The 24,691-nt window shown below is 33.8% G+C and overlaps 3 protein-coding genes across 4 annotated transcripts; all 3 read right to left on the bottom strand.

The window, feature by feature from the left end:
* Positions 1-3,245: 3,245 nt before the first annotated feature.
* On the bottom strand, positions 3,246-5,426 carry LOC120198169. Its single transcript, XM_039199538.1, has 3 exons — positions 4,688-5,426; positions 4,203-4,504; positions 3,246-4,142 (listed from the first exon to the last, which is right to left on the bottom strand). Exons 1-3 carry the CDS (start codon positions 5,424-5,426, stop codon positions 3,246-3,248), a joined length of 1,938 nt encoding a protein of 645 aa, XP_039055469.1.
* Positions 5,427-10,098: 4,672 nt separating this feature from the next.
* LOC120198647 (psbP domain-containing protein 3, chloroplastic-like) lies at positions 10,099-12,016 on the bottom strand. Of its 2 annotated transcripts, none has more exons than XM_039199951.1 (9): positions 11,941-12,016; positions 11,624-11,830; positions 11,466-11,531; positions 11,232-11,312; positions 11,058-11,140; positions 10,903-10,978; positions 10,695-10,813; positions 10,551-10,595; positions 10,099-10,354 (listed from the first exon to the last, which is right to left on the bottom strand). In XM_039199951.1, exons 1-9 carry the CDS (start codon positions 11,996-11,998, stop codon positions 10,328-10,330), a joined length of 762 nt encoding a protein of 253 aa, XP_039055882.1. In that variant the 5' UTR covers positions 11,999-12,016; the 3' UTR covers positions 10,099-10,327. The 2 variants fall into 2 exon arrangements, with proteins under 2 accessions (XP_039055882.1, XP_039055883.1); XM_039199952.1 differs by having other exon boundaries at positions 11,624-11,783; positions 11,891-11,998.
* Positions 12,017-12,798: 782 nt separating this feature from the next.
* On the bottom strand, positions 12,799-14,912 carry LOC120198100 (lysM domain-containing GPI-anchored protein 1-like). The gene is made up of 5 exons (XM_039199480.1): positions 14,506-14,912; positions 14,008-14,125; positions 13,727-13,887; positions 13,586-13,617; positions 12,799-13,114 (listed from the first exon to the last, which is right to left on the bottom strand). Exons 3-5 carry the CDS (start codon positions 13,843-13,845, stop codon positions 12,840-12,842), a joined length of 426 nt encoding a protein of 141 aa, XP_039055411.1. The 5' UTR covers positions 13,846-13,887; positions 14,008-14,125; positions 14,506-14,912; the 3' UTR covers positions 12,799-12,839.
* Positions 14,913-24,691: the final 9,779 nt, after the last annotated feature.

Below are 24,691 nucleotides of genomic sequence, written 5' to 3'. Positions count from 1 at the left end.
TCTTCAAACTTGAAATAAGTGAAAGCCAACAATAGAGAGATCGAGGGTGGGATTGGTCAGTCTTCGAGTAATACTTTGTGCGTCCCCGTAATGTCTTCCCATCCGTTCTCAACTACTAGAGCAATGCCTTCAGCAAAAGCACAAGCTTCCACGATTTCAGTCAAATGATAATTTATGAGTTTACGCGCAGGGACGGATCTAAAAATTTGTGTCAAAGGCTATGAATATAAAAAAGTTATATTAAAAGTTTAAGGAGTGAGAGATTAAATTTTTTTTAAGGAATGCGAAATCAAATAATTTATATAAAATGTAAAAAAAAATACATAATATATAAGGGAATTTAAAATTTTAGAGGGTGCTACCACACTCTCAACACCCCTCGTCCATCCCTGTCTGCGTGCATGTTCACCCACGATTAAGCCATTGTAATCTCTTTAGCAGTGATGAAAGAGGGACACAATGAACAACAATATATTTCAAAACGTGTTTCATCCAGTGACGACAATAAAGATTAAGAAAAAGAAATTTGAATGTTAGAGGATTGTTTCTAATAGTTTGAGGCAAATTTAAGAAGAGAAACACATGTTGAATTTAAATTCAGGGTAAAAGAAATAAATCAAAAAGCGTAGAGTTGAACTATCGTCAACAGTGGCTAACAATGACCAACGGAATGGACTCTGGTTAGAATATAGTTTGATCATAGAGAGATGAGTAGATGACTGATGAGAGCTTGGGGCTAGAGAGAGGAAGAAAAAGAAGGAAAGAAAATGAAAATATACTAAATTGATTGAATTTGTTAATATAAATGATTAAAATTATTATTATCCTAATATAAATGACTAAATATAGAGTTTACCCTAAAATTAAAACCCCAATACACACATCATCTCTAGTCTTTTTCATGCAATTTTGCTTAGCTGCTTACGCATGCATGACTTGACTTTCTCCCACAAGTTTCTATTCATTGGGTCCCGCAAAACCAAAATCAACTACGTTGTCTGTCATGTTGGCCACGTGCGTTTCAAGATTAAAGCCACCCCCTTTTGAGGCACAAATTACCCTTTCTAAAGTTAGGGTTATGGACCAAAATACGTATAAAGTTTATTAGTTTTTGTAACTTTGGGATAGATGGGACGACCCAAATTTTTATATACCATGCATTGGTTTGCTGCACATTGTATTTTGTCATCTTTCCTATCAGGGAAATGGGCATTGATATGCATGGAAATGTGCAAAGATTTAGCAAATAAGTATACATTGCATAGTCCGGGTCGTTATATGGACTCAAAAATAAATATTCTATAACAATAAAATTTCCTTATAATTTTATATATTAGAAATATCACATCTTTGTATGTGCCAGTAGATTAAGAATACATATAATATATATTATATTGTAATCACCTCAAATTATTATATATATATATATAAAGATAAATTTTAATTATAAGATCACAAAAATCAGGTCATTTATAAAAGATAAGATGACTATTTGTAGAACTCATTAAGCGACTTAGTGATAAAAGAGATAGCTACTTTCTCTAGACTTCATATATTTAAACACTTTTATATATATATATATATATATGCATGATGTGTATATGTTATTATGAAAAATTAAAAATGATATTATATTATAATCGTTGTGATTATTAAAAAAAATGACTATTTATAAGGTAATAATTGGAAAGGATTACACGTTCTACTAAAGAGCAATGACAGGGAAACATTAAGTTGGTGTTTGTTTTTATTGTGTAAGGTCTGCAAAGCTCTTATGTCTGAGCCGCGCAGACCACGCACATACATTGGGCTTCTCATACTGTTTGTTTTTTAGAAGACAGAAGTTCTTCTAACATCTGCGCAAGGTTTTCTTGGTACAGACATGGTTTTATGTCTTCAAAGGTCTTCAAACCTCTTCAAAGAAATTAAAATTATTTAAATCTATTTTAAAATTTATTTTAAAATATGGATTGATTTATTTTAAAATATGGATTGATTTATTTTTAAATATAAATTGATTTATTTTAAAATATGAATTGATTTATTTTAAAATATAAATTGATTTATTTTAAAATATTGATTGATTTATTTTAAATTATGTATTGCTTTATTTTAAAATATGGATTGATTTATTTTAAAATATGAAAAAAAATTATTTTAAAATATGGATTGATTTATTTTAAAATATGTATTGATTTATTTTAAAATATGAAAAAATTTATTTTAAAATATAGATTGATTTATTTTAAAATATAAATTGATTTATTTTAAAATATTTATTATTGTAGTTGTATGGATTATTTAAATTTCATTATTATAAAACTAAAATTATTTAAATTTCAGTATTGTAAAACTCTTTTAAGTTTAAAAAATCATTTTATTTATATTTCAGTTTATTTTAGCAGTTTGTAGACGTTAAAAAACAAACAGTCTTCTTCTGGCAGACTACAAACTTTTGATCTACCTATTCTACTGTAGATACCTACAAACCTTTTACCTCAACAAAAACAAACATCACCAAAATAATTTATCCTCAGAAATGCTGTTTCCAATGATAATTCATGTGGGAAAAAGAAGAGTGTCGGCTACCCGTACAAATCTTGCTCCTTTCTTAAAATTAGAGGGTTTTGTCCTAAATCAAGTGTGAATGAAGTATTATTCAATCAAATACTGCTGCAGGTGCCAGCACGATCTGATTTTGCAATAAGAAGATGCATTTTTAAATAATTTCGCTGCACATTTTGGGGCCATCTTTGCTCCTTTTTTTTAATCTATAATTTGTCAGAAATCTAGGAATGAAACAAGGGTTTAGTTTCTTGGAAATGAGCAAGTAGTTTCATTTTCTATATTCAGCAGCTGATCTGGATCAATATGGCAAATTTTAAATACGCGGTCTTTCCTTTTCTCTTTAATATTTTTATTTACCCTTTACCATAAAGCTGCTATATTTTTTTTCATTTATGATTTATTAAAAGTAGGGGGTGATTATTCCATCTAATCGAGTAAAAAAATTTGAGTTATTTGAGTTGACAAATCATATTTTGTAACTCAAACTTAATTTGAAATTTTTTCAAGTTGAGTCGAGTTTAAGAAATTCGAGTTGAGTTATTTGAGTTTCTATACAAATTTTATTATAATTATTTATAGTATTTTTTTGGATAAGTAAATTTTTATTATCCAAGTAAACATTCATTACAACACCCAATCAAGGATCAAGAAACTATGTACAACAAAAAATAGTTAGTCTATACCCCAATTGTTACAAAGAAGAGAATTGATATTATCAATTCTATTAAAGCCCCTATTGCTAAGCTGAGTGCTAACAATACCCTTAATGGATCGTAATATTTCATCCACAGTACGAGTTCTTCCTTGAAAAATCCTCCTATTTCTTTCCTCCCAAACGGTGTAGATGAAGAACACCAAGCAATCTTCAATATAGACGTTAGGAGTGATTTACCTTTCCACGTAGAAGTTGCCCAATTGATCATATCTTCCCATGTCATTTGCGGTTTGAGAATGAGGTTGAGGTTAAGAATCTGCTTCCACAGGCTGCTTGCAAAAATGTAGTTAGTAAAAAGGTGGTTTCTCGATTCCAAATGATCATTGCAAAGAGAGCAAGAAACATTAGTAGTAATTCCCATTATAGATAGTCTCTCTCTAGTAGGAAGTTTATCAAGAATAGCCATCCATGAGATGATGCTGAATTTCGGGATGTGCATAGGAAACCAAATAAGCTTGTGCCATGGGACTTTGGAATGCTTAACTCTTATCTCCTCCCAAATGGTTATGGTAGGCTTAGAAGTAACATTAAGAAAATAAAGAGCTTCAGTTCTGAGTTTCAACAGCCGTTTAAAACACCAGCTAGCAGAAGAACTTGCTGTCATGACTCTGAAGTCATTAGCTTTAATAACATAACAGTAAGTCCACGCTATCCATAAAGATCCATCTCCAGCAAGGAGGTATCTAATGAGCTGCATCATAATAGCCTTGTTCCAGGTTTTAAGGTCCTTTAATCCTAAGCCCCCCTCAGATTTTGGGCAGCAGATGTTAGCCCAACGAACACGAGCTCTAGAAGCTGCTACATTTGAACCATCCCATAAGAATCTTGAGCATAGTTGATTGATAGAGTTAATAACAGCCTGTAGAATGAGGAACTACCTACACCAGAAATTTGCAATATTAAGCAGAACACTTTTCACCAGTTCAAGTCTTCCAGCATAACTTAAGAATTTTCCAAACCACTGGTGGATTTTAGCCTTGATTTTGTCAATGAGAGCAGAGCAATCCTTAATAGTAAGATTCTTAGTGATTATAGGAACCCCAAGATACCTCACTGGAAGAGAACCAGTAGAAACTCCAGTTGAATTCTTAATGAGATCAAGGGTTCTAACAGATATACCAGCAGAAAACATTTCACTTTTTGCAACATTCAATTTCAGACCAGACATGGAATAAAATTGTTCTAAAACAATAATGACCCCGGTTACTGATTCGAGGTTACCTTTGCAGAAAATAAGGAGATCATCAGCAAAATAAAGATGGGTGAGTCCAAGCTTCTTACATTTTGGATGAAATCCAAAGATACCTCTAGAAGCAACAATATTGAGAAGTTTAGAAAGAATGTTCATAGCAAGAACAAACAAAGTGGGAGATAAAGGATCCCATTATCTTATGCCCCTTTCACCTTTGAAGTAACCAATCAAAGAGCCATTAAATGAAATAGAATATCTAGCTCCAGAAAAATAGACTTCTATCCACTTAATAAATAAAGGAGGCAACTCAATAGCTTTAAGAATAGAATAAATGAAGCCCCAATTGAGGGAATCTAAAGCTTTGTGAAGATCAATCTTGAGAGCACACCTAGGTGAAATAGAATTCCTCCCATAACCTTTCACAAGATCTTGAGCAAGAAGGGAATTATCAATGATAGATCTACCATTGACAAAAACATATTGGTTAGGGGTAATGATATCAGGCAGCAGATCAGTAAGTCTTTTACTAATAATCTTAGTGATAACTTTATACACCACTGAGCAGCAAGATATGGGCCTATAGTCAGAAACCTTACTAGGATTAGTGATCTTAGGAACCAAAGCAAGAATGATGGAATTGAAAGCTGGATGGATGAGAAAGTTGTGGAAAAAGAATTTAACAGCTTTGATAACATCCTCCCCAATAAAAGTCCAGGTCTTCTTAAAGAATAAGGGAGAATAGCCATCAGGACCTAGAGCTTTATCATTACCTTGAGTAAAGAAAGCTTGTTTAATCTCCTCAACAATAATGTCTTTCTCTAAATCTGTGAGAACATCTTGAGACAAGTTAAGATTAAGCAGATTTTTCAGGGTATTAGGATCAGTGAAGATAACTTTGTTGTCAACAATTCCTAACTGTTTTTTGAAGAAATCAATAAGCTTATAAGCCATATCATCAAAGGTTTCTAATCTGCTTCCTTGGTCATTGATAAGAACTCTAATGGTATCTTTTTTGTATCTAGAAGCAATGAAAGAGTGGAAAAATTTTGTATATTTATCCCCCTCTTTTAGCCATTGAATTTTTTATTTTTGTTTTAGGAACATGGAATCTGCAGCTTTAAGGTGAGAAAGCTCATTTTGAATTTTCAACTCATTTTCAATAAAACAATTCCCCTTAAGAGTTAGAACTGGACATGTTCAAGTTCAACTTTCTTTTGTTTCACCTTATGAGAAATGTTACTGAAATGCTCTTTGTTGATGTTCCTCAAACAAGTCTTAAGTCTTTTTAGCTTAATGACAAGAGAAGTCATAGGGTTACCTTAAACATGAATATGCCAAGACTGATTCACTTCATCCAGGAAATTTGGAAGAGTATACTAGAAATTGTAGAATTTAAAAGGCTTAGGATGATGAACAATAGCATTTTTATTAAGCCAAGTAAGAGCCATACAATGTCCGAAGGACCAGGAGCCAAAAAATCAACATGGGAGTTCAAAAAAGAAGTAACCCAAAAGAATTAATAAGGGCGTGTCTAGTTTCCTAGCAAGAAAAGTCTCCTTCTTCTTGTTGTTCCAAGTGTAAGTAGGGTCAAAGAAAGGATGATCATGAAGAAGGAGGTCATTAAGAGTATCCTTGAATTCAATCATGTCAGAAGAGGAATAAGGACCTAAAAAATCATGATCAGAGTTTCAATAGAATTAAGGAAGATATTGAAGTCTCCACCAAGAATCCAAGGATAGGAGCCATAGGTAGAGTCAAGCTCTCTAAGGTGCTGCCAAAGCATTATTCTTTGAATACCATCATTGTTACCATAAATAGCAGAAATGACAAAAGGAATACCATTGAAATGCCCTTTAACAGAGAGGCATTGGGCAGAAGCATGACAAAAAGAGAAAGTCAACTCCTTTCTCCAAAGGATCCAAAGTCTACCATTAGAAGCATAATCATAGTTGAAACAAAAATTCCAATTGATGAACTTGTTATTAATTATTTCATTAGCTTTATCAGCTTTCACTCTAGTCTCCATCAGGCAAATAACATCAACCTTGTACAGATTAGCCCTATTCAGTATTTTATTTGTTTATGAGGATGGTTTAATCCTCTAACATTCCAGAAGCATACTATCATTGGGATTAAGAAGCATTGTTACCCCACTAACTCTATCAGAGTTACTATTAACTTTGCATAATTATTCTTTCTTTTTAGATTTTAGATCCTTAATAAGTAAAGCCACACCTGAAGCAGCAGCCCTAGGCTTCTTACTTTGGTCCTCTAAAGAAGGCAAATTCTCATCAACAGAGTTAAGAATTTCAAATCTATTTGAGGAACCTTTAAGAGCAGTCTTAGGTTTTACTTTCACAGGTCTTCCTCTACCTCTCTTTGGAGCAGTTGAATCAATGATAACCTTATAAGATGAATCTGAATGAAAAGAAGATGTTTCAATAAGAACTTCAGAAAGGTTTGAAGTAAGAGAAGGTGCATTGTTGACAACATTTGAAATAACATACTCCAAGTTCTCTTCTTCCATATTTGAGATATTGGTATTTGAGTCCCTAATAACAACAGTAAGTTTGATTCCAAGAGAAGAACAGGAATGTTCATTAGAGGGAACCAAATCACAAATAATATTATCTTTTGGAGAATGAGAAGGAGAAACCAAAGGCTCGGGAATCAGAGAAGGAATAGAAGAGTCATTATGAATAAGATCAGTACCACTAGCAGAATCATTCTTTTTCATCCAAATATGTGAGGGAATAGGTTTAACACTCTTTTTGATTAAACATTTTTTCTTACCGTAACCAAATGAATTACAACTCTTACAGCTTTTAGGGTACCAAGGAACTTCCACAAATATCGTGGAAGTTTGTCCATTAGCAAGAACAACTTCAACAGTTTGAGGAATAACATCTTGAACTCCTACCTCAACAAAAACTTTCGCAAATTCTAACCTAGTTTTTGAGGCAGTAATGGAGTCCATAGTTAACGGATTACCAATTGCACTAGCTAAATAGCTTAATCCATCTCTCGAAAATAATTCAAGAGGCACGTTATAAAGGTGCACCCATAATGGGATTTTGGACAGATCAAAGTGTAATCTAGACATATTAGGCTACCATTTCCTTAAGATTAAAGGCTTGCCAAGGACCATTTTCCAATACCCAATCCCTAGCTGAATCCGAATTGAAAGAGAATAAGTAGAGATTACTACCAGCGAAATTGACCTGAACTCGAGTCCCTTTCAAAGAGTTATTCCACTGATTTTCAACAATTTTCAGCATTGTTGAAAAATTTGGAGCAGCCCCGAGAAATTACCCCACCAGCGAAGATTTCCACTCAACAATTCCAACATCGAAAACTTCTTGAGGATGTTGGACCACCAGATTAGGGCCTCGTAAATTGGGGGAAAGAATTTGAGCTCCTGCCCAGATTGACATGAGAATTTATAGTATTATGGTAAGGATTGATTCTAACTTTTTGATTCTCTATCCATATAATATATATATATATATATATATATTCATATTCTTTTCACATTATAATATTATTTAATATATCAAATACAATCTAAAATTATAAAATATATTTATAATATTATATTTTATAGATATTTTGAGGGTAAAATATTGATAAGAGTATAAAAGAGTCAATGAATTGATGAGAGAGAATTTGCAAACATTGTAGTTAAAAGATCAAATTGAGTAAAATGAAAAGTTAATGGACAAATAAAAAAGGGAGTCTATTTTTAGTAAAAATAGGAATTGAAGTTACATAGGTACTATGTAGTGGTATAGGAGCATATGGTTCAAATTTGGTAAAAAATGGACTTAAAATGAATGATGAATCGAAGAAATAAGGAAATCATGAAAAATTGAAGGACTAGATTGAAAAATTAAAATAATGTTATCAAAAAGGAGGAATTGAAAGCACATAGGTATTCTAAGATATTTTAGGAGTATGTGGTTTAAATTTGGTGAAAATTAACTTAAAATGAAGGAGGAATTGAAGGAATAAGAAAATTATGGATTAAATCGTAAAACTGTCAAAATAGTTAGTTAAATTTTCAGTTTTTCAAGTAACTCGAAATTTTCAAATTTTAACTCGATTTGAACTCGAAAACCCTTATCGATAATTCGAGTTGACTCGAATAACTTGAAATCAATTTTTTTTTAACTTTTCGAGTCGAGTTAAATTTTACTCACCCCTAATTAAAAGTATAGGTTTAAGTTACGTGGAAAGAGACGAACTTTGTATCTACCTGGCATGGGTTAGAGGTCAGACCCCTTCACTTCAAAAAAATAAATAACACTTTCATCTACCATTAAGTCCACTTGATAGATTCCATGTTGAAAACTCTGCTGCATGCTGGAAACTCTTTTATGCATAAGATAAAGTAAAAAGCAGCAGATATATAGAAATTTGTCCTAAAGCTTTCTCTATCATTATAGGACTCACCCTCAAGAAACCCTACTTGATAGAAACAAACACAAATGTGATTAATGAAGATTCATGCTTCTTCCCTATCTCAAGTCTCATCAAATATACATTTCTTTTCTGGATTGCTTAACTGGCATTGACGGCACCGTACTCTCCCATAACTATGCCGTACCAGGAGTGTATCGAGGAAGGTGAGAAGGAGATTTCATTGCATTAAAAAGGGATGTGGAGAATTGAGCCTTAGCCAGCTGGAATTATATTTTTGTTGTGAGAGTGGACCAAAGGATCATTTTGTCTGACTATTGAAATGGAGAAAGTGGTAAGAAGGATTGAAGTATGTTGGATGATAGAGAGGCAACATCCATGTGGGTTAAAGACTGAAGAGGATAGAGAAACTTCCTGAAAAAACAAAAGGTCAACAACCACTACCATAGAGGCAACATCCATGTGGGTTAAGGCTTGAGAGGATTGAAGTATGTTGAATGAATTTATTTATTTTTGGTTTCTTTTTCCAATTTCTTATAGGTTGGTGCAGCATCAATTTTTTATTGGCTTGATATCTTTTTGGAGAAAAAAATTATTCGATGCTTTTATACTTCGTGAATCTGTAAAGAAAAATAAGAATATTCTATACTTGAGTTGTTGTATTACCATTTGCCCTCACTGTCACGGCCATTGTTGTACATACAAGTTTATTGCATCTCAAATTAATTTAGAAATTGGTAATTTGATAAGATTTCTGTCATTGCACAACAAAGTGGCATTAACATAGGATGAGAATGAAACATTTTGTTTCATCTTTCCTGAGGTGTGTGCAATGGTGCAACCAAAAGTTGAATTTCCCTTTGCAACTTCAGATCTAATCAAAAGTTGAATGAAATATATATATATTCTCATTTTTCTTTATACATTCATTATAGTAGCATTGAAGAACTTTTTTCAAGAACATCAAGACAATGATGAATTGATCTTGCACTCACCTATAAGAAATTAGAAAAAAAAACTGACCTAAAATGGAAAATACACAGGAGATTAGTTGCATCCCATTGATAGACTCCCAAGTTTTTGCAGATATTTATATTTTTTCTTGTCTAGGAAGAATTAACCATGTGTACTGTATGCTTTCAGATTGTAATCTCACAAAAGGTTTTAGGCTAATATCCAGCTTTTGATTTTATAACATGTTCTCGGAACTGAATTGATGTAATTTTCTTACTGAAATGCAGGAAATTTTCATTTAGTTGGTCAAAAATATTGAAAGATTCATCATCAGTCGCAAATGATACTAAAAGCCTTACTGCCTCCCTCCATATCGTTTGATATATGCAAAGGACTCATATATTTACTACTCGAGAGGATCTGCAGCTCTTTCTGCTGAACTCAAGGAAGAGTCTCCTTGTTTTCCAGCAACAGTAGCTTCAAGTGAATCTGAAGGAGGATACTGCCTGCAAGATAAGATGAGGGATGAGATTAAAATATTAGCTCGATATCAAGTTGAACAGGTAAGTTCCACCCTCATACAGGTCAAAGCTTTCTTTTTCTTGTCCTAGAACTGGAGCCATGCACAAGAATCAAGATTTTGAAGGTGCAGAAACTTGTGGCATGTTCCATATACGTTAACTGAAGTTACCATTTACCAACCTTCTCAATTGTGGAACCATATTTCTCGGCTTCTTCTTCGACATACTGCATGAGGAAAATGATGGATCATGTATGTATATATTAATTAAAGATTACAGAAGATACGGAAGTTAACCGAATGGTTTATGGAAGATGCAAGCGAACCTGTCCAGTGACAGTATATAGTCTGTTATACCAACCATTGGATGCCATTCCAATAGCTGAAAACAAATGTCTTCTACTTTCCCCTGGATTTTGCAGTGTATACTCAATATAATACAAGCCTGATGATCAATGCACATTCGTCAAGTATAGAAACGAAGTAGACACATAATTCGTGTAAAAAATTTTAAATTGTAATAATAATATATACCATTAGAAGCTTTGCAATCTATGAGTTTTGCAGCCACACCTGGGGGCCTTTGCCAACTCCTGTCCAGTCCACTAACCTAATGGAAAGCGCAGTTAACTAAGCATGTTTAAGCAAAGCTCCATAACAAAAAGAAGAAAAAGACAATGACAATGTACCAGAGTGTCTGCAAAAGCTTCGACTTTACCGAAGGATTCCATTCGAGTAAAATCGGGACCAAGCCCTGAGATGGCTACGCTAACTGAAGCAGCAAATTTTAATTTTAGTTTTTATTGTATATGCAACCCACTAAATGGATATAAGAAAGGGCATGCATGCCAGATTAGCTTTACCATTTGAGTTGGCTGCTTCTTCTGGATAGAAAGCAGTAATGGACTTGAAACTATTGGGTTCACCAGCTCCCACTTGCCAATCTGCAACAACAAATTAATCATTTCATTTGTAAATTTCGACCCAAATCCCCGGAAACTCGAATATTCTAATTCTTATCGGGTGGTTTTCCAGTTCCAATGCCAATGCAAATCACATGTATATAAATTGGGTAAATTTAGGAAGGAGACACTAACCTTGGGGAATGAAAATCTTGTACTTATTCACTTCATCGTTATAAATCCTGAAATCTTGAGGCACATCTGAAACAGATAGAAACAAATTAATCAAATAGAAAAAAAGGAGAAAGAATTAACATCATAATATATATATAGTTATGTATGAACATAGTTACCAATCTCTGCAACTGCAAGAGCATTAGACGTAACCAATTGTGAAAAAGAAAAGGCAATAAGAGGCGCTTGAAACATAAATTGTCTTCTTCTAGTTGAAGCTACATGGCCACGCCCATCGTCTTCCTTGATTTCTTCTTGCTTTTGCAGTTGCTTTTGCTGCTGTCTCTTGTGATTTGCCACAGGAAAATGTAGCAATCCTCCTCCTCCTGCTAACAAAGATATTATGTCATGAAAGCAACGGAGTAATTAAGAGTAAAAATATACACAAAAGAGTGTTTATTTGTCAAAGTAGCAAAGCATTGATCGTCTGGTAAACCTCTCTTCTTCAAACATGGTGAAATGTAGTGATAATACAGTGACGAAGCTGAGGCCATTCTTGTATAGATTTCCAGGAATTTATTTATTTTTATTAATTAATTACTGTTTTGGTTCTTATATAGCAACTCTTTCAACTTTGTGGACGATAATTTCCCCTTTCCTTTTGTGGCTCACAAACAAAGCTTATCTAAAACTCTCAAGAAACCCCTTTTTGTGGCTGGAAACTAATCCAAATTACAATAGCTGCAATAAAAATGTGGGGTTTCGAGAAATGTTAACATATTGCAGAATCATTTGTTCTTGTGGTTCATAAAGTTGTATATTTTGTGAGCTCATAACCTGAGCTCAGGTTAAAAATGTTGTGGATGGGGTTGCCAACATCTCCATCTCCATGTGTGTTAACATTTTTAGACACTAGATAAGTGGTTTTCTGTTTTATGAGCATGTTGCTTGACAATTCAAACTTGCTGGTGAATTTCAGCGCACTTTCTTTTCCATTGATTTTGTTATTAGTTGTCATGCCTTTGCTCCCTTTCTTTTAATTAACCGTGAATACCAATAGGATTTGCTTACTGTGAATAGATTAAGAACAGCTCTGCTGAAAACATTAGGAGGCGTCAGCAAATCGCAGAAGGTTTTGAGCATTTGGCATGCTGGAAAGCTGTTCTAAACGTTGTCAACATGGGAACAGGGGACTTACACTGGCTGGGTAAGTTTCACTATTTCTTTTGACCTAGCGGCAATGGTTACAGATCTTCTTTTAAAAGATCAAAGTCCAGTACAATTTTTGCATGGATGATTAAATCAAGTTAAAATTGATTGTGCAATTTGGAAGGTAACAGTCATGGATAAGTTACATACAATAGATCAAAAAGTTCAAAACAAAGATGACCAAAATTACAATGAGAAGGATGAGATTAATTTGATAAGGAAGCATAGCATAAGTGCAGCAGGGAGAGTAGCGACTGAATTTGCCAATGTGGAGGCATCAGACATACTTCCCAATGGGGCACCTGCTGGTGAAAGTCCAGGAAGCGACCCAATAGATGGCACTGTAGAAGTCTTGGGCACAGTTTTAGTGGTACCATCCGTCTGGGGTGTTGGTGCCGGGGCAAAAACCGAATCCAGTACATAAGTAGGTGGGGCTACAAGGGGAGGAAATTGCTGCAGTCCTGCATTATTTAAAATAAAATGGAAATTTAAATCGGTCAAGAACCTGTTTATGACAATCAAGAAATGTATTTGAATTTGGAAAGTTAAACCACTCATGTTCAACTCCTCGAGATTTGAAGTCATGAGCTCAATATTTCACTCATTTTAACAAAACAAAGCACCAGAATTGTCGACAATTTTGCATCATTGAAGGTAACAAAAGAATTCAGTATGTTGATGAATAAATGATTATTATTTGAATGTGCAGATGCTACAACAAAAAAGACCAGATAAATGACACCAGATAATTCTACTCAGTTTAATTAGAAATTGCAAACTTAGTTGTTTTAATCAGTGTTAATGCAAAAAGGAAATAAATATATTCACATCATTGGATTAGATAAGTCCAAATCATGCTGAAATTAAATGATTTCTTGTCTTCATGGATTTTGGAATCACAAGCATTGAGAACAGTATTTATAAACGTGTACCTGGACATTGAGGTTGAAGAGAGGACGACAACCTGCAAAAAAAAGGCAAGGATTGGAAGGGTTCAGTCATCAGAAAAAGTCGAACAAGGAGATCATGTTTTACATAAATATCACAAAAAGTAAGTAAAAGCTGTAGCATACAAAGTGATAATGGTGCCATTCGCATAACCACCGTAAGCACAAGAAGTAACGTTGCATCCAGCACTACTTTGCTGCACTGTAACGTTCCCTAGCTTAAGATTGTTGCCTTTACATTGCATACTTGAACAAGAACAGCCAACAAAGAAGGCATGCAGTACAAACTGCTTGACACGATCAGTAAAGACGATTAACTCCACACTGCTAGATTTAAGGAAAAGAATCACAAGCAGTAAGACTATATACAACTAATAAACCAATAAGCTACGAAATGGCTCAATTACTTGCGACTCCCGGGGCCACAACTGCACTGGACACAGTGGCTAGCAGTAATAGCATAGCTCCCATTAGGAACAATCAGTCCATAATCGGAGGCATATTTTGGAAAATTAGAAGCACAAGCTGCAAGAACCGAAAGAACCAACACTTAACTTTCATTGTCATTAGAAACCGGCATAAACAATGCAAAAGCATAAAAGAAAACTCAATTCCAACGCAAAGTAGAACACAATTATTCCATCAACTTGAACTCATCAACGCCAAAAATATCAAAGGGATAAAGTTTCAGCTAAAACTACAGATGGTTATAGCAATACGATTTTTGCCTTTCTGGCAATCATACAAAAAGCTAATCCTAGTATCCTAATTACATAAGCAAGTATAAAACTCAACTCTACAGCTGAAAATTCAAGAAATAACATTGACTTTAGATGATTACATTGCAAATTTCAATTTTAATGTCAATCATACAATCTAACCAAAACAAGGAAATGAAAAACTACCTGATAAAGGAACAGCTAGAATATCACCAGCCTTAATTGAAGTACTCCCCATAGCATTGACATTCATTAAATACGTGATCGTAGTTGAATAACTCGCTGCAATTCCAACTAAAGTATCCACTGGATTCACCACATATGATAGATAAATGGTGGGCAGACCATTATCAGTCCCATTAAAACAAGTACACGGCAAAGGAATCACAAGGTTCTCCCCCACATCAAGAACAGAAGGATCGGCAATGGAGTTGGCCTCCCTAATCTGATCAGCTGACACCAAACCAGCCTAAATCGAATCAGCAATAGACGAAAGTGTGTCCTGTGGGCGAGTTTTGTACTTGGTGGAAACGGATTTTCGAATCCCATCAACACAGGAGCATTGAATTCGGATCTTGAGGAAGAGTCGGGAAGGAAGGCTATTTGACATAACTGACATCAATTTTCTTTAATATTCTCTTTCTGATACCGTTTGATCAATATTTCTCGAAGTAGCACTCTTTTTGCTGAGTTGACAAAGGCGCGTCCTAACTACCCCTCCTCCTCCCCTATATAAACCCCCTCAACCCTCCCTCGTTCTTCACGCCAAAATCATGTTCTCCTCTCTTATATAACTCAAATTCTCTAACTATTTGAGTTTTAAATTTGTTATTAGTGGTAAGAAATTTATTTTTATGTTAGTATTTTTTTAAATAGTTATTATTTTTTATATTAATATATTTATGTAAATATTATTTTTTTATTAAAATAATATTTATATAATTATTATTTATTTAGAATTATTAATTTTTTTTGCTAATTATATTGTTTTGTCTACAGTTATAATGGAAAACGAAATGCTGTTGCGATTGGATATTGATCATATCTCCAGACATTTTAGCGATATGGTAATATTTTTTATAATTAATGTTAATATTTAAATTTATTTTTATTTTAAAGTTATTATGAATTTATATTAATTTTTATTTTTTATAATGTATATTATTTAGGATACTGATCGTATTTTAGAGACTTTTTTTAAAAATCTACGTATACCGACACCGGAACGTATTTTGCCATATTTGGCTTCTGCCGGGTTCAAGTATATTGCAACAATTATAGGCGGTTGCAAACTCGAACCTGTCCTAATTTCTGCACTGATTGAGAGGTGGAGGCCCGAGACACACACTTTTCACATTCCATGTGGAGAGACGACAATTACATTGGAGGATGACTCTATGCATCTGGGGCTTCCCGTCGAAGGAAATATGATGTGTGGTATGGCGGATGGTGATTGGCAATCAATGTGCATTGATTATCTTGGAGCTACTCCGCCAGAGTTTAATGGAGGTAGAATAGCTTTATCTTGGTTGAAAGTTAATTTTGAGGTTTTAAATGAAAATGCTTCAGAGGATCAAGCAAAGGCATGTGCTCGGGCATATATTCTACGAATAATTGGAGGAATATTGATGTCCGACAAATCTCGCAACCAGGTGCATTGTATGTGGTTGCGGCATCTGATCGATTTTGATGAAGCTGGAAGATATAGTTGGGGCGCTGCAGTTTTGGCATTTCTCTTTAGAGAAATGTGTCGGGCGACGAATTATAAGAAAACTGCTATCGGTGGATGTCTTCTGCTTCTACAATCATGGGTGTGGTTCCGCATGCCTTTCTTATGCCCGATCGTGAATGAACCATACGTATTCCCCTTATTGTTGAGGTAATTTTCGAACTAAATTTTGATTTAAATATTTTCAATTAAATATGGTGATATTTAGTTTATATTATATTTCATAGGTGGTCGATGAAAAGAAAGGACCATAAAAGTATACCTACTGGGTTAGAGGAAATTCGTTTACTTATTGATACGAAAGCTGGGTCTGAGGTATGTTTTTAAATTTGTTTAATTATTAATATTTTAATTTAAAATGTTAGATATATTAGAATATTTTATTTATTTAAATTGTATATTTATATTTCAGTTTCAGTGGATACCTTATGCGAGCGATGAAGTGAAAGCTTGCATTCCACCCCACCTTAGTGGGTCATTAGAGGTATGGATATCGGTTATACCTCTTATATGTTATGCTATTATTGAGTGGCATCCAGTTGATCGCGTGCTCCGTCAGTATAGTTGTACGCAATATATTCCTAGAGCTCCTATGAATTTAGACGACGTGCATAACATAGATAGACGAGAAAAGAAAGATGTTAACTGGGTGGTGAGACACAGAGATTGGATTGCGCTTTGGGAGAACCGATATACACTGTTGGCCCCTTCAGCGTCATCTACACCAAATGAAGAAAATGCTGCTGATGATGATAGTGAAGATGAGGAGACTGAAGAACAAGTTCCACGAAGAAATCCTCCACGAAATAGACAACCATCGCCATGTGGAACTCATTCGAGAAGACGACATCGGTGATCTAGTTGTATTTAATGTTATTTAAATAATTATATTTCAGAATTTTATGTAATTTGGTTATGTTATTTAAATGTTTCATGGTTGTTACATACATATTTTTTAATGTTATTTTTTATTCACATTTAACATTAAATGTTTGATAAATGTTTTTAAAATATAAATTATATTATTCGAAATTTAAAATAAAAATAAAAATAATATTATTCGAAATTTAAATTTAAAATATAAATTATAGTATTCGAAATTTAACATTAAATTTCAACTTAATATTCCAATTGTATTCGAAATTAAAAGTTATATTCCAATTATAGTTCACAATACTTAAATTGAAATTAAATTTATCCATACATATGATTTTATCATTAACATATATATTAAAACGTATACATTAAAATCAACTTATGTTGAGTTAATCGATCGACGGAATCGGCCAAGAGGGGGGTGAATTGGCAATTTATTCAATGTCACATTTCAATGCTCATTCCATACAATTTCAATGTCACAATCAACTTATCACTTCACATTTATTCAATTTATCCATAACATTTTATCTAATTTATTCAAACTTCACATAACGTTTTAATTTAAGTTATTCTTAACTTGCTGAACTTTCAAAAGAAGTTAAATTTTGGTTATAATTTACCTGATTTACTGATATATCTAGTGTCCCCGAGGGACATGAGTGACATAATAGGGCAATGATAACATATTCTATGACAAAATAATGGAAGGCGCGCCCCCGGGAACGCGCCTTCATGTCCCCTGAGAAATAATAGGTACTGATATGAATAATGTCCCCGAGGGACATGAGTGACATAATAGGGCAATGATAACATATTCTATGACAAAATAATGGAAGGCGCGCCCCCGGGAACGCGCCTTCATGTCCCCTGAGAAATAATAGGTACTGATATGAATAATGTCCCCGAGGGACATGAGTGACATAATAGGGCAATGATAACATATTCTATGATAAAATAATGGAAGGGGCGCCCCCAGGAACGCGCCTTCATGTGAATAGTGAAATAATAGGTACTGATATATCTAGTGTCCTCGAGGGACATGAGTGACATAATAGGGTAATGATAACATATTCTATGACAAAATAATAGAAGGCGCGCCCCCGTGAAAGCGCCTTTATGTGAATAGTGAAATAATAGGTACTGATATATCTAGTGTCCCCGAGGGACATGAGTGACATAATAGGGAAATGATAACATATTCTCTGATAAAATAATGGAAGGCGCCCCCCCGGGAACGCGCCTTCATGTGAATAGTAAAATAATAGGTACTGATATATCTAGTGTCCCCGAGGGACATGAGTGACATAATAGGGCAATGATAACATATTCTCTGAAATAATGGAAGGCGCGCCCCCGAGAACGCGCCTTCATGTGAATAGTACTCCGATTATAGACACTATTATATGCAACATATTATAAACTTTCAAAACAAACTTCAGTTTACAAGCTTTCAAATTCTCAAATTCCCAAACTCTAAATTCTCAAATTCTCTGAAAATGAGTCGTCTTTCTGCTGTTGTTTTGTATGATGTACTAATTAAGGAAGCTGAAGAGGGGGTTATTTTTGAGTCAGATCATTATATCTCCTTAACCTTGAAGAGAAACATCACAATTGAGGAGTTAATCACAAAAATTTCGTTAAAGATTCGTGTAACAGGCCAGAGAAGACTATATTCACTTCAGTACAGATTTCCTACTGAACTTTTTCCGCTCACGTATACATCATTTCAGCTTTCAAACGATGATGATGTTTCTATGATGGTTGATGCTCATATGGGGAGTTCACAATCTCTTATTGAAATGTATGACACTTTTATTGAGGTTCGTGCAACTCGTGGTCTCTCATATTCCTCTCACTTTGGCATTGCATATCAAACTGATCAAGTTGATAGCCCGACACAACTGATCTGTAATAATTTCACATCATTAATGGCGGATCCAACGCCAGATACCATGCCATCAAGTTCAATAGGAAGACATTCATCTGCAACTGCTTATGATCTCAACCCACGTGGCTTCACCAATAATCCATATGGCAACATCTTTTCTACTTCAAGGGGCAGACATTCATCTGCCAATGTTTTCGACTTACATATGGAAATGCCAACGAGACGACAGTCTATTCACATCCCACATGATACAATGGCCTCAAGTTCAAGGGGAGGACACGCAAGCGGGGACTTATTTGACCTCAACATTGGATTATCGGAGGAACCCTCATCTCCACCAGAAGAACCTCTTCGGGAGCCAGGTGCTGAAACGGGATTATTCGTTGAACCTGACTCACCACAGTTTAACGTACATTCTGATGATGACGATGATGACGTTCCGATAAATACAACACCAGCCGAACTTCCTGCACATATGTATGAGGCTGATTATGATGCAATGTATGAGCCTGAATTTCCAGATCTTCCTGATGTTGGCAACTATGGACTTCAATCATCAGTCAATGACGGTAATTTACATATTGGAATGGAGTTCGCATCGAAGGAGGAAGCAATGATGGCAATAAAGAGTTACAATATTCGTAACTCAGTTCAGTCCCGAGTTGATCGATCTAACACGGAGAAATATGTCTGCTACTACGTCCAACGTGAGAACGGATGTCAATGGATGGTCCGTGTATTAAAGAGGAAGAGGAAGAACAACTTATAGGAACTAACCAAATACAACGGTCCTCATACATGTTGTGCAACAGGTATAAATCAGGATCATCCCAACTTGGACTCCAACATTATTTGTCAAGCAATCATGCCCATTGTGAAGCAAAGCTCTCATATAGCTGTTGCAGTGTTGATTTCTGCTATACAGTCACAATATGGGTACACTATCTCATATAAAAAAGCGTGGTTGGCAAAACAGAATGCCATTTGCAAACTTCATGGCGAATGGGATTCCTCTTACAACGAGCTACCCAGTTGGTTTCATGTTGTGCAAAGACTTAATCCCGGGACAGTTGTTGAGTTCGAAACTCAACATCATTACGTGAATGATCGAATGGTTCGCGATCGCTGCCAATTTTACCGTGTCTTTTGGACTTACCCTCAGTGTATTAATGCAGTCAAGTACTGTAAACCAGTTGTCCAAATTGATGGTACTTTCTTGTATGGGAAATACAAGCAAGTTTTATTATTGGCTGTGGTCCAAGATGGAAACCGCAATATTCTTCCTGTTGCGTTTGCCCTCGTTCAAGGAGAAGACACTGAGTCTTGGGCTTTTTTCCTTAAAAATTTACGTTTACATGTTGTCACCAGGGAACGAGTATGCATTATTTCAGACCGAGGAGCCGGGATAAAAGAAACAATGGACTCTTTGGGTACAATGTATAGACCTCCACATGTTTAACATCGTTATTGTGTCCGTCATATTGCTGCAAACTATTACGGAAAATACAAGAAGAACGATGAACGTTAGTTAGTCGTGCGGATGGGTATGTTACTTTTTCCCAATTTTTCTATCAATTTCTTATTACTTATTTATACTTCATATTAACTATTACATATTCCTAATGGCTTAGGTTACGAACTCTTACCTCAAAGGTTTGAGTCGATGCTACAAGAGCTGTTTGGCAAAAATAAGAAGGGGTGCGAGTACATTATGGACATCAACAAAGAAATGTGGACAAATGCATATGACGGGGGATATCGCTATGGTCATATGACAACAAACTTGGCTGAAGCAATAAATTCAACCTTAAAGGGGGCACGTCATTTACCAGTCACGACGTTGGTTAAAATGACTTATTTTTGTTTGGGTCAACTCTTTACAAAGCTCGGTGGACAAGCTCTTACTTGGATGCAAAACGGACATATTTACCACCTAAGACTAGTAGTTGATTTACAGAAAAAAGTGGCTGCATCAAATGGGATGTTAGTTACAAATTTTTCTCGCACCAGTGAATTGTTTCGTGTAACCGAAATGCCACGTCCGCTGCAAGAGATTGAAGCTAACTCTTTAAGAGTTAATCTGCAAGAGAGGTGATGCGATTGTGGTTTCTTTCAAGCACTCAAATATCCATGCTCTCATGTCATTGCTGCTTGCTCACATTCGCATTTGGACTACAAAAATTATGTTGATCCCGTATACCAACTTTCACAAGTATTCAAGGTATATGAATTTGAGTTTCCGCCCATAGGAAACGAAAGAGACCCAAATGAGATTCAAACTTGGCTTACAATTGTACCAGATCCATTGCTATTGAGAGACTCAGGTCGTCCAAAATCTACTAGAATACATTGTGATATGGATATTCGGGAGAAGTCAACAGAACAAAAACGATGTGGGCATTGTAAAAACATCGGGCACAATAGAAAAAAATGTCCAGCTCTGTTATCATCATATAACCATTAACTCTTATATAATTAATATTGTATTTAAATGAATGTTTTTGTTTCTAATAATTTAATGTTATTGCATTTATATAATTTGTCAATGTATGTACACCTAAATTTTTTTAACTTTTAAATACATAAATATTTAATTATTTATATAATAATTAATATTATTAGTTATAATTTTTTTAAATATAATAATAATTCCACTTCTAAGTAGAGAAAAATATTAAATTAAACAAATTAAAAGTTATTAAAAAATTTATGTATACGATGACACATTTCATGTTCTGATTGGAGGATTAAATTTATTAAATTAAATTTTTAATAAGACTAATTTTATAAAATATGTAAGTCTTTAAGATTAAATATGTAATTATACTAATTTATTAACTTGTGCATCAATATTTTCGTTAAATATTTATATGAGATGACTAGATTGATAACATTTAAATAATTAACTGATAAAATTAATAGATCGATAATCAAAATCAAAAATAATAATATAAACATATGTGTAATATTATAATTTCATACATTTTTACTATAACTATAATAAAGTCAAAATTGGTTTTCATATATTGTTATATCATATTAATGTAGATAATTCACTCCACCTTTAACACACATTAACAAAATACATTTGATAATTCTTACATTATAATCGAAACATTTTACATAATATATTATTAATTTATAATAATAATAAAAATAAAATATTTATTATTAAACAAAATACGTGACAGTTGAGCTGGCGAAAGACACGTTCCCGGGGATGCGCCTTTCACACGTGGCATCAAATTCAGCGAAAATACGGGTAAAACGCGTCCCCGAAAACGCGCCTTTGACAACAGAGTGCTACTTCAAAAAATATTGGTTAAACGGTATCAGAAAGGGAATATTAAAAAAAATTAGTATCAGTTATGTCAAATCCGAAGGATGTGGTTTTTGACGTCGGGGTAAGAGATATCAATGGCATTGGCCGTGAGGATAGCAATGGGGTCGACCTGGAAGAGGGAAGCAACCTCGGCCACTTTCAATTCTGTGTAGAGAGTGTACCCCAACAAGGCGTTGCAGGAATCAGAGATCGAACAAGGCTCGATTGTTGATTTTGAAGTTACTAAAGCTACATTGGAGAAAATTATGTAGCAAATGGCAACATAGGAAAAAAGAGTGGGTTTTCCGTTTGGCATTGTTAGGTTCCTCGTGTTAAGAACAGGTGAAAACATAATGTAAAGAACCCAGCTTTGCTTTGCTTTGCTACTCAAAAGATGGGTTCTTGCCTTTAGTAAGGATTTTGGGTTTAGAGAGAAACTAAAACAAAAAGTCACAAGATTTGAAACCAATAAAAGATGGATTTTTTACTTCTTTTGAAGGTTATAGGGTTGGCTTTGCTGGGTTTTACCCTCCACTCTGAACAAAAACAGCACTCTTGAAACTTATGGAAAAGAAAGAGTTAACATACAATGTAGACACTTTGACACTAGAAATATGGGTGAATTTCAGGGTTTGAGTTTCTTTCTTTTGTACAAAAATGGTGTACATGAAAGAAGAAGAAGAGGGGAGAGAGATGAAAAGAAAAAGTATTGAAAAGGAGCGGAGGTGACGAAGAAAGGGACAAATATGGAGTGGAGTGGACAGACAAGTCAGATTCTCGATCTTAGAGTTTTCAAACATTATTATTACTTTTTCACAGTTAAAGACTAATTTGTCCCTATCATTTTTAACTATAGTTAGAGATCATTAACGGTAATTGATGGTGATATTTTTTTAATTTTTAAAATTTTATCATGATTAATTCAAATCGATTTGTGTCGTACGTCTGATTTTGATAGATAATTTTTTAATGAGAATTTTTTATATACATAATGTTTAGAATTTGATATATATTTAAGTGATATCAAATTAGTTATCACTTGAATCAATCTCGTTGGTGATCAATTTTGATGATAAGAGACAGTAAGACATAGATAAATAAATTCATGAATTAAATTAATAATTTATTTAAAATATAAGATTAAATTAAAAATTAATTATTTTTATTAATATGTTATATCATTAAAGTAATAAAAATTAATGATTTAATGATCAAAATATTATTTTTTATGATAAATTATACACATTTCGTCACTAAAATTTGAGTACAATTTTTTTGTTTTGCCACTACACTTTTTAAAGTATCAAAATAGTCACTATTATTATTATTTTATAACGAATCAATCATTCAACCATTAACCGTAGTCCACATAAGATTGATATGGTACGTTTACGTAGCTTACTTGGCACTGTTTTGCCACGTAAGACCAAGATCGAATAATTATTTGACTGAAACAATAATTTTTTTAAAATAGAATATTAATTTATAGACTCTAATTTCAAATAGAAGAGAAGAAGCTAGTGAAAAAAAAAGATCAAGAGTGATGACACCCATAGACAGAAGAGTAGAAGAAAAGAAAGGCATTAAGTTCTTTCCCGAACAAGAAACATGGAAAGACAACTTCGGATCTTGCTTATAATCATGGTAATTAAATATTGCCAACTACCTAGCAATTAAAAGCATTCATTGCAATGATAATGTGTGGTTGACAATGCTGGATTCAATTAGGCATTTTTTCTGGGTACAAACTGGTAAAACCAGTCCCTTATTTTACTTCAGGCATTGTTGCAATTACGGTATCGCAATTATATAGGTTGTCAACGTTACGACATGATTTATTTATTAAAAATAACTATTTTTTTTATGTAACATATGTAATTTTTGATATCGAGATGATCTTAAAAAATTACGATACGGTTATTATACTGTATTACAGTCATAATTTAATATTCTCTCTATTACTTTAGAATCAATAATTTTACATGGAGGAAGCAATACCTATCTAAAAACTTATTCATCCAATAATTTAGCAGACTCTACATTTCTAACTCCCATCCTCTTCACTCTTGATTCTTCTTTTTTTTTTTTTCACATAATTTTTCTCCATTATTTTCTTCTATTTAAAATTAGGATTTATAAATTGATATCTTCTTTAAAGTTGGTTTTTTCAGCGTTACAGTTAGTTGTGGTCTGACATGGTAAAAAGGTGCCAAGTAAGCCAAGTAAACATGCCACATTTGCCTTTTGTGACTGGGGTGAAGGTTGTAAAATATAATGTTAATGATTGTTATATAACTTTTGAAATTTCAATGGTGAAATAAAAAATTTATTCAAATTTTAGTGACCATTTATATTGTTTACCCTTTCTATAACAGGGGACTACAATAAATAGACTGAAAACAAAAGGAATCATTACTGTAATTTACTCTAATATATACTTAGATTAAAAGGACCAAATTCAATTGGTTTTAGATGTGTTATTTACTTGGCAAATTTAGGGAAATAATTTTGGCGCCAATTTTTTGTTGTTGGGAGAATTAGGATTCAGAGATAT

Source organism: Hibiscus syriacus, unplaced genomic scaffold, assembly GCF_006381635.1.
Source record: "Hibiscus syriacus cultivar Baekdansim isolate YM2019G1 unplaced genomic scaffold, ASM638163v2 tig00117056_pilon, whole genome shotgun sequence".
NCBI classification, from domain to species: domain Eukaryota; kingdom Viridiplantae; phylum Streptophyta; class Magnoliopsida; order Malvales; family Malvaceae; genus Hibiscus; species Hibiscus syriacus.
Note: the sequence above shows the minus strand (reverse complement) of the source record. Positions and strands in the feature narration are given on the sequence as shown.

Coding starts and splice junctions, on each gene's coding strand:
- LOC120198169 (XM_039199538.1), bottom strand. CDS start 5,426: ATGGCTTATAAGCTTATTGATTTCTTCAAAAAACAGTTAGGAATTGTT. Junction 4,505..4,687: donor TTTGATTGGTTACTTCAAAG/GTGAAAGGGGCA, acceptor TTTTCTGCAAAG/GTAACCTCGAATCAGTAACC. Junction 4,143..4,202: donor ATGCTGGAAGACTTGAACTG/GTGAAAAGTGTT, acceptor CTCATTCTACAG/GCTGTTATTAACTCTATCAA.
- LOC120198647 (XM_039199952.1), bottom strand. CDS start 11,998: ATGGCCTCAGCTTCGTCACTGTATTATCACTACATTTCACCATGTTTG. Junction 11,313..11,465: donor CAAGATTTTCATTCCCCAAG/GTTAGTGTCTCC, acceptor TTGTTGTTGCAG/ATTGGCAAGTGGGAGCTGGT. Junction 11,141..11,231: donor AGAAGCAGCCAACTCAAATG/GTAAAGCTAATC, acceptor TTGCTGCTTCAG/TTAGCGTAGCCATCTCAGGG.
- LOC120198100 (XM_039199480.1), bottom strand. CDS start 13,845: ATGCAATGTAAAGGCAACAATCTTAAGCTAGGGAACGTTACAGTGCAG. Junction 13,618..13,726: donor AATGGCACCATTATCACTTT/GTATGCTACAGC, acceptor TTTTTTTTGCAG/GTTGTCGTCCTCTCTTCAAC. Junction 13,115..13,585: donor TCTTCAACCTCAATGTCCAG/GTACACGTTTAT, acceptor TAAATAATGCAG/GACTGCAGCAATTTCCTCCC.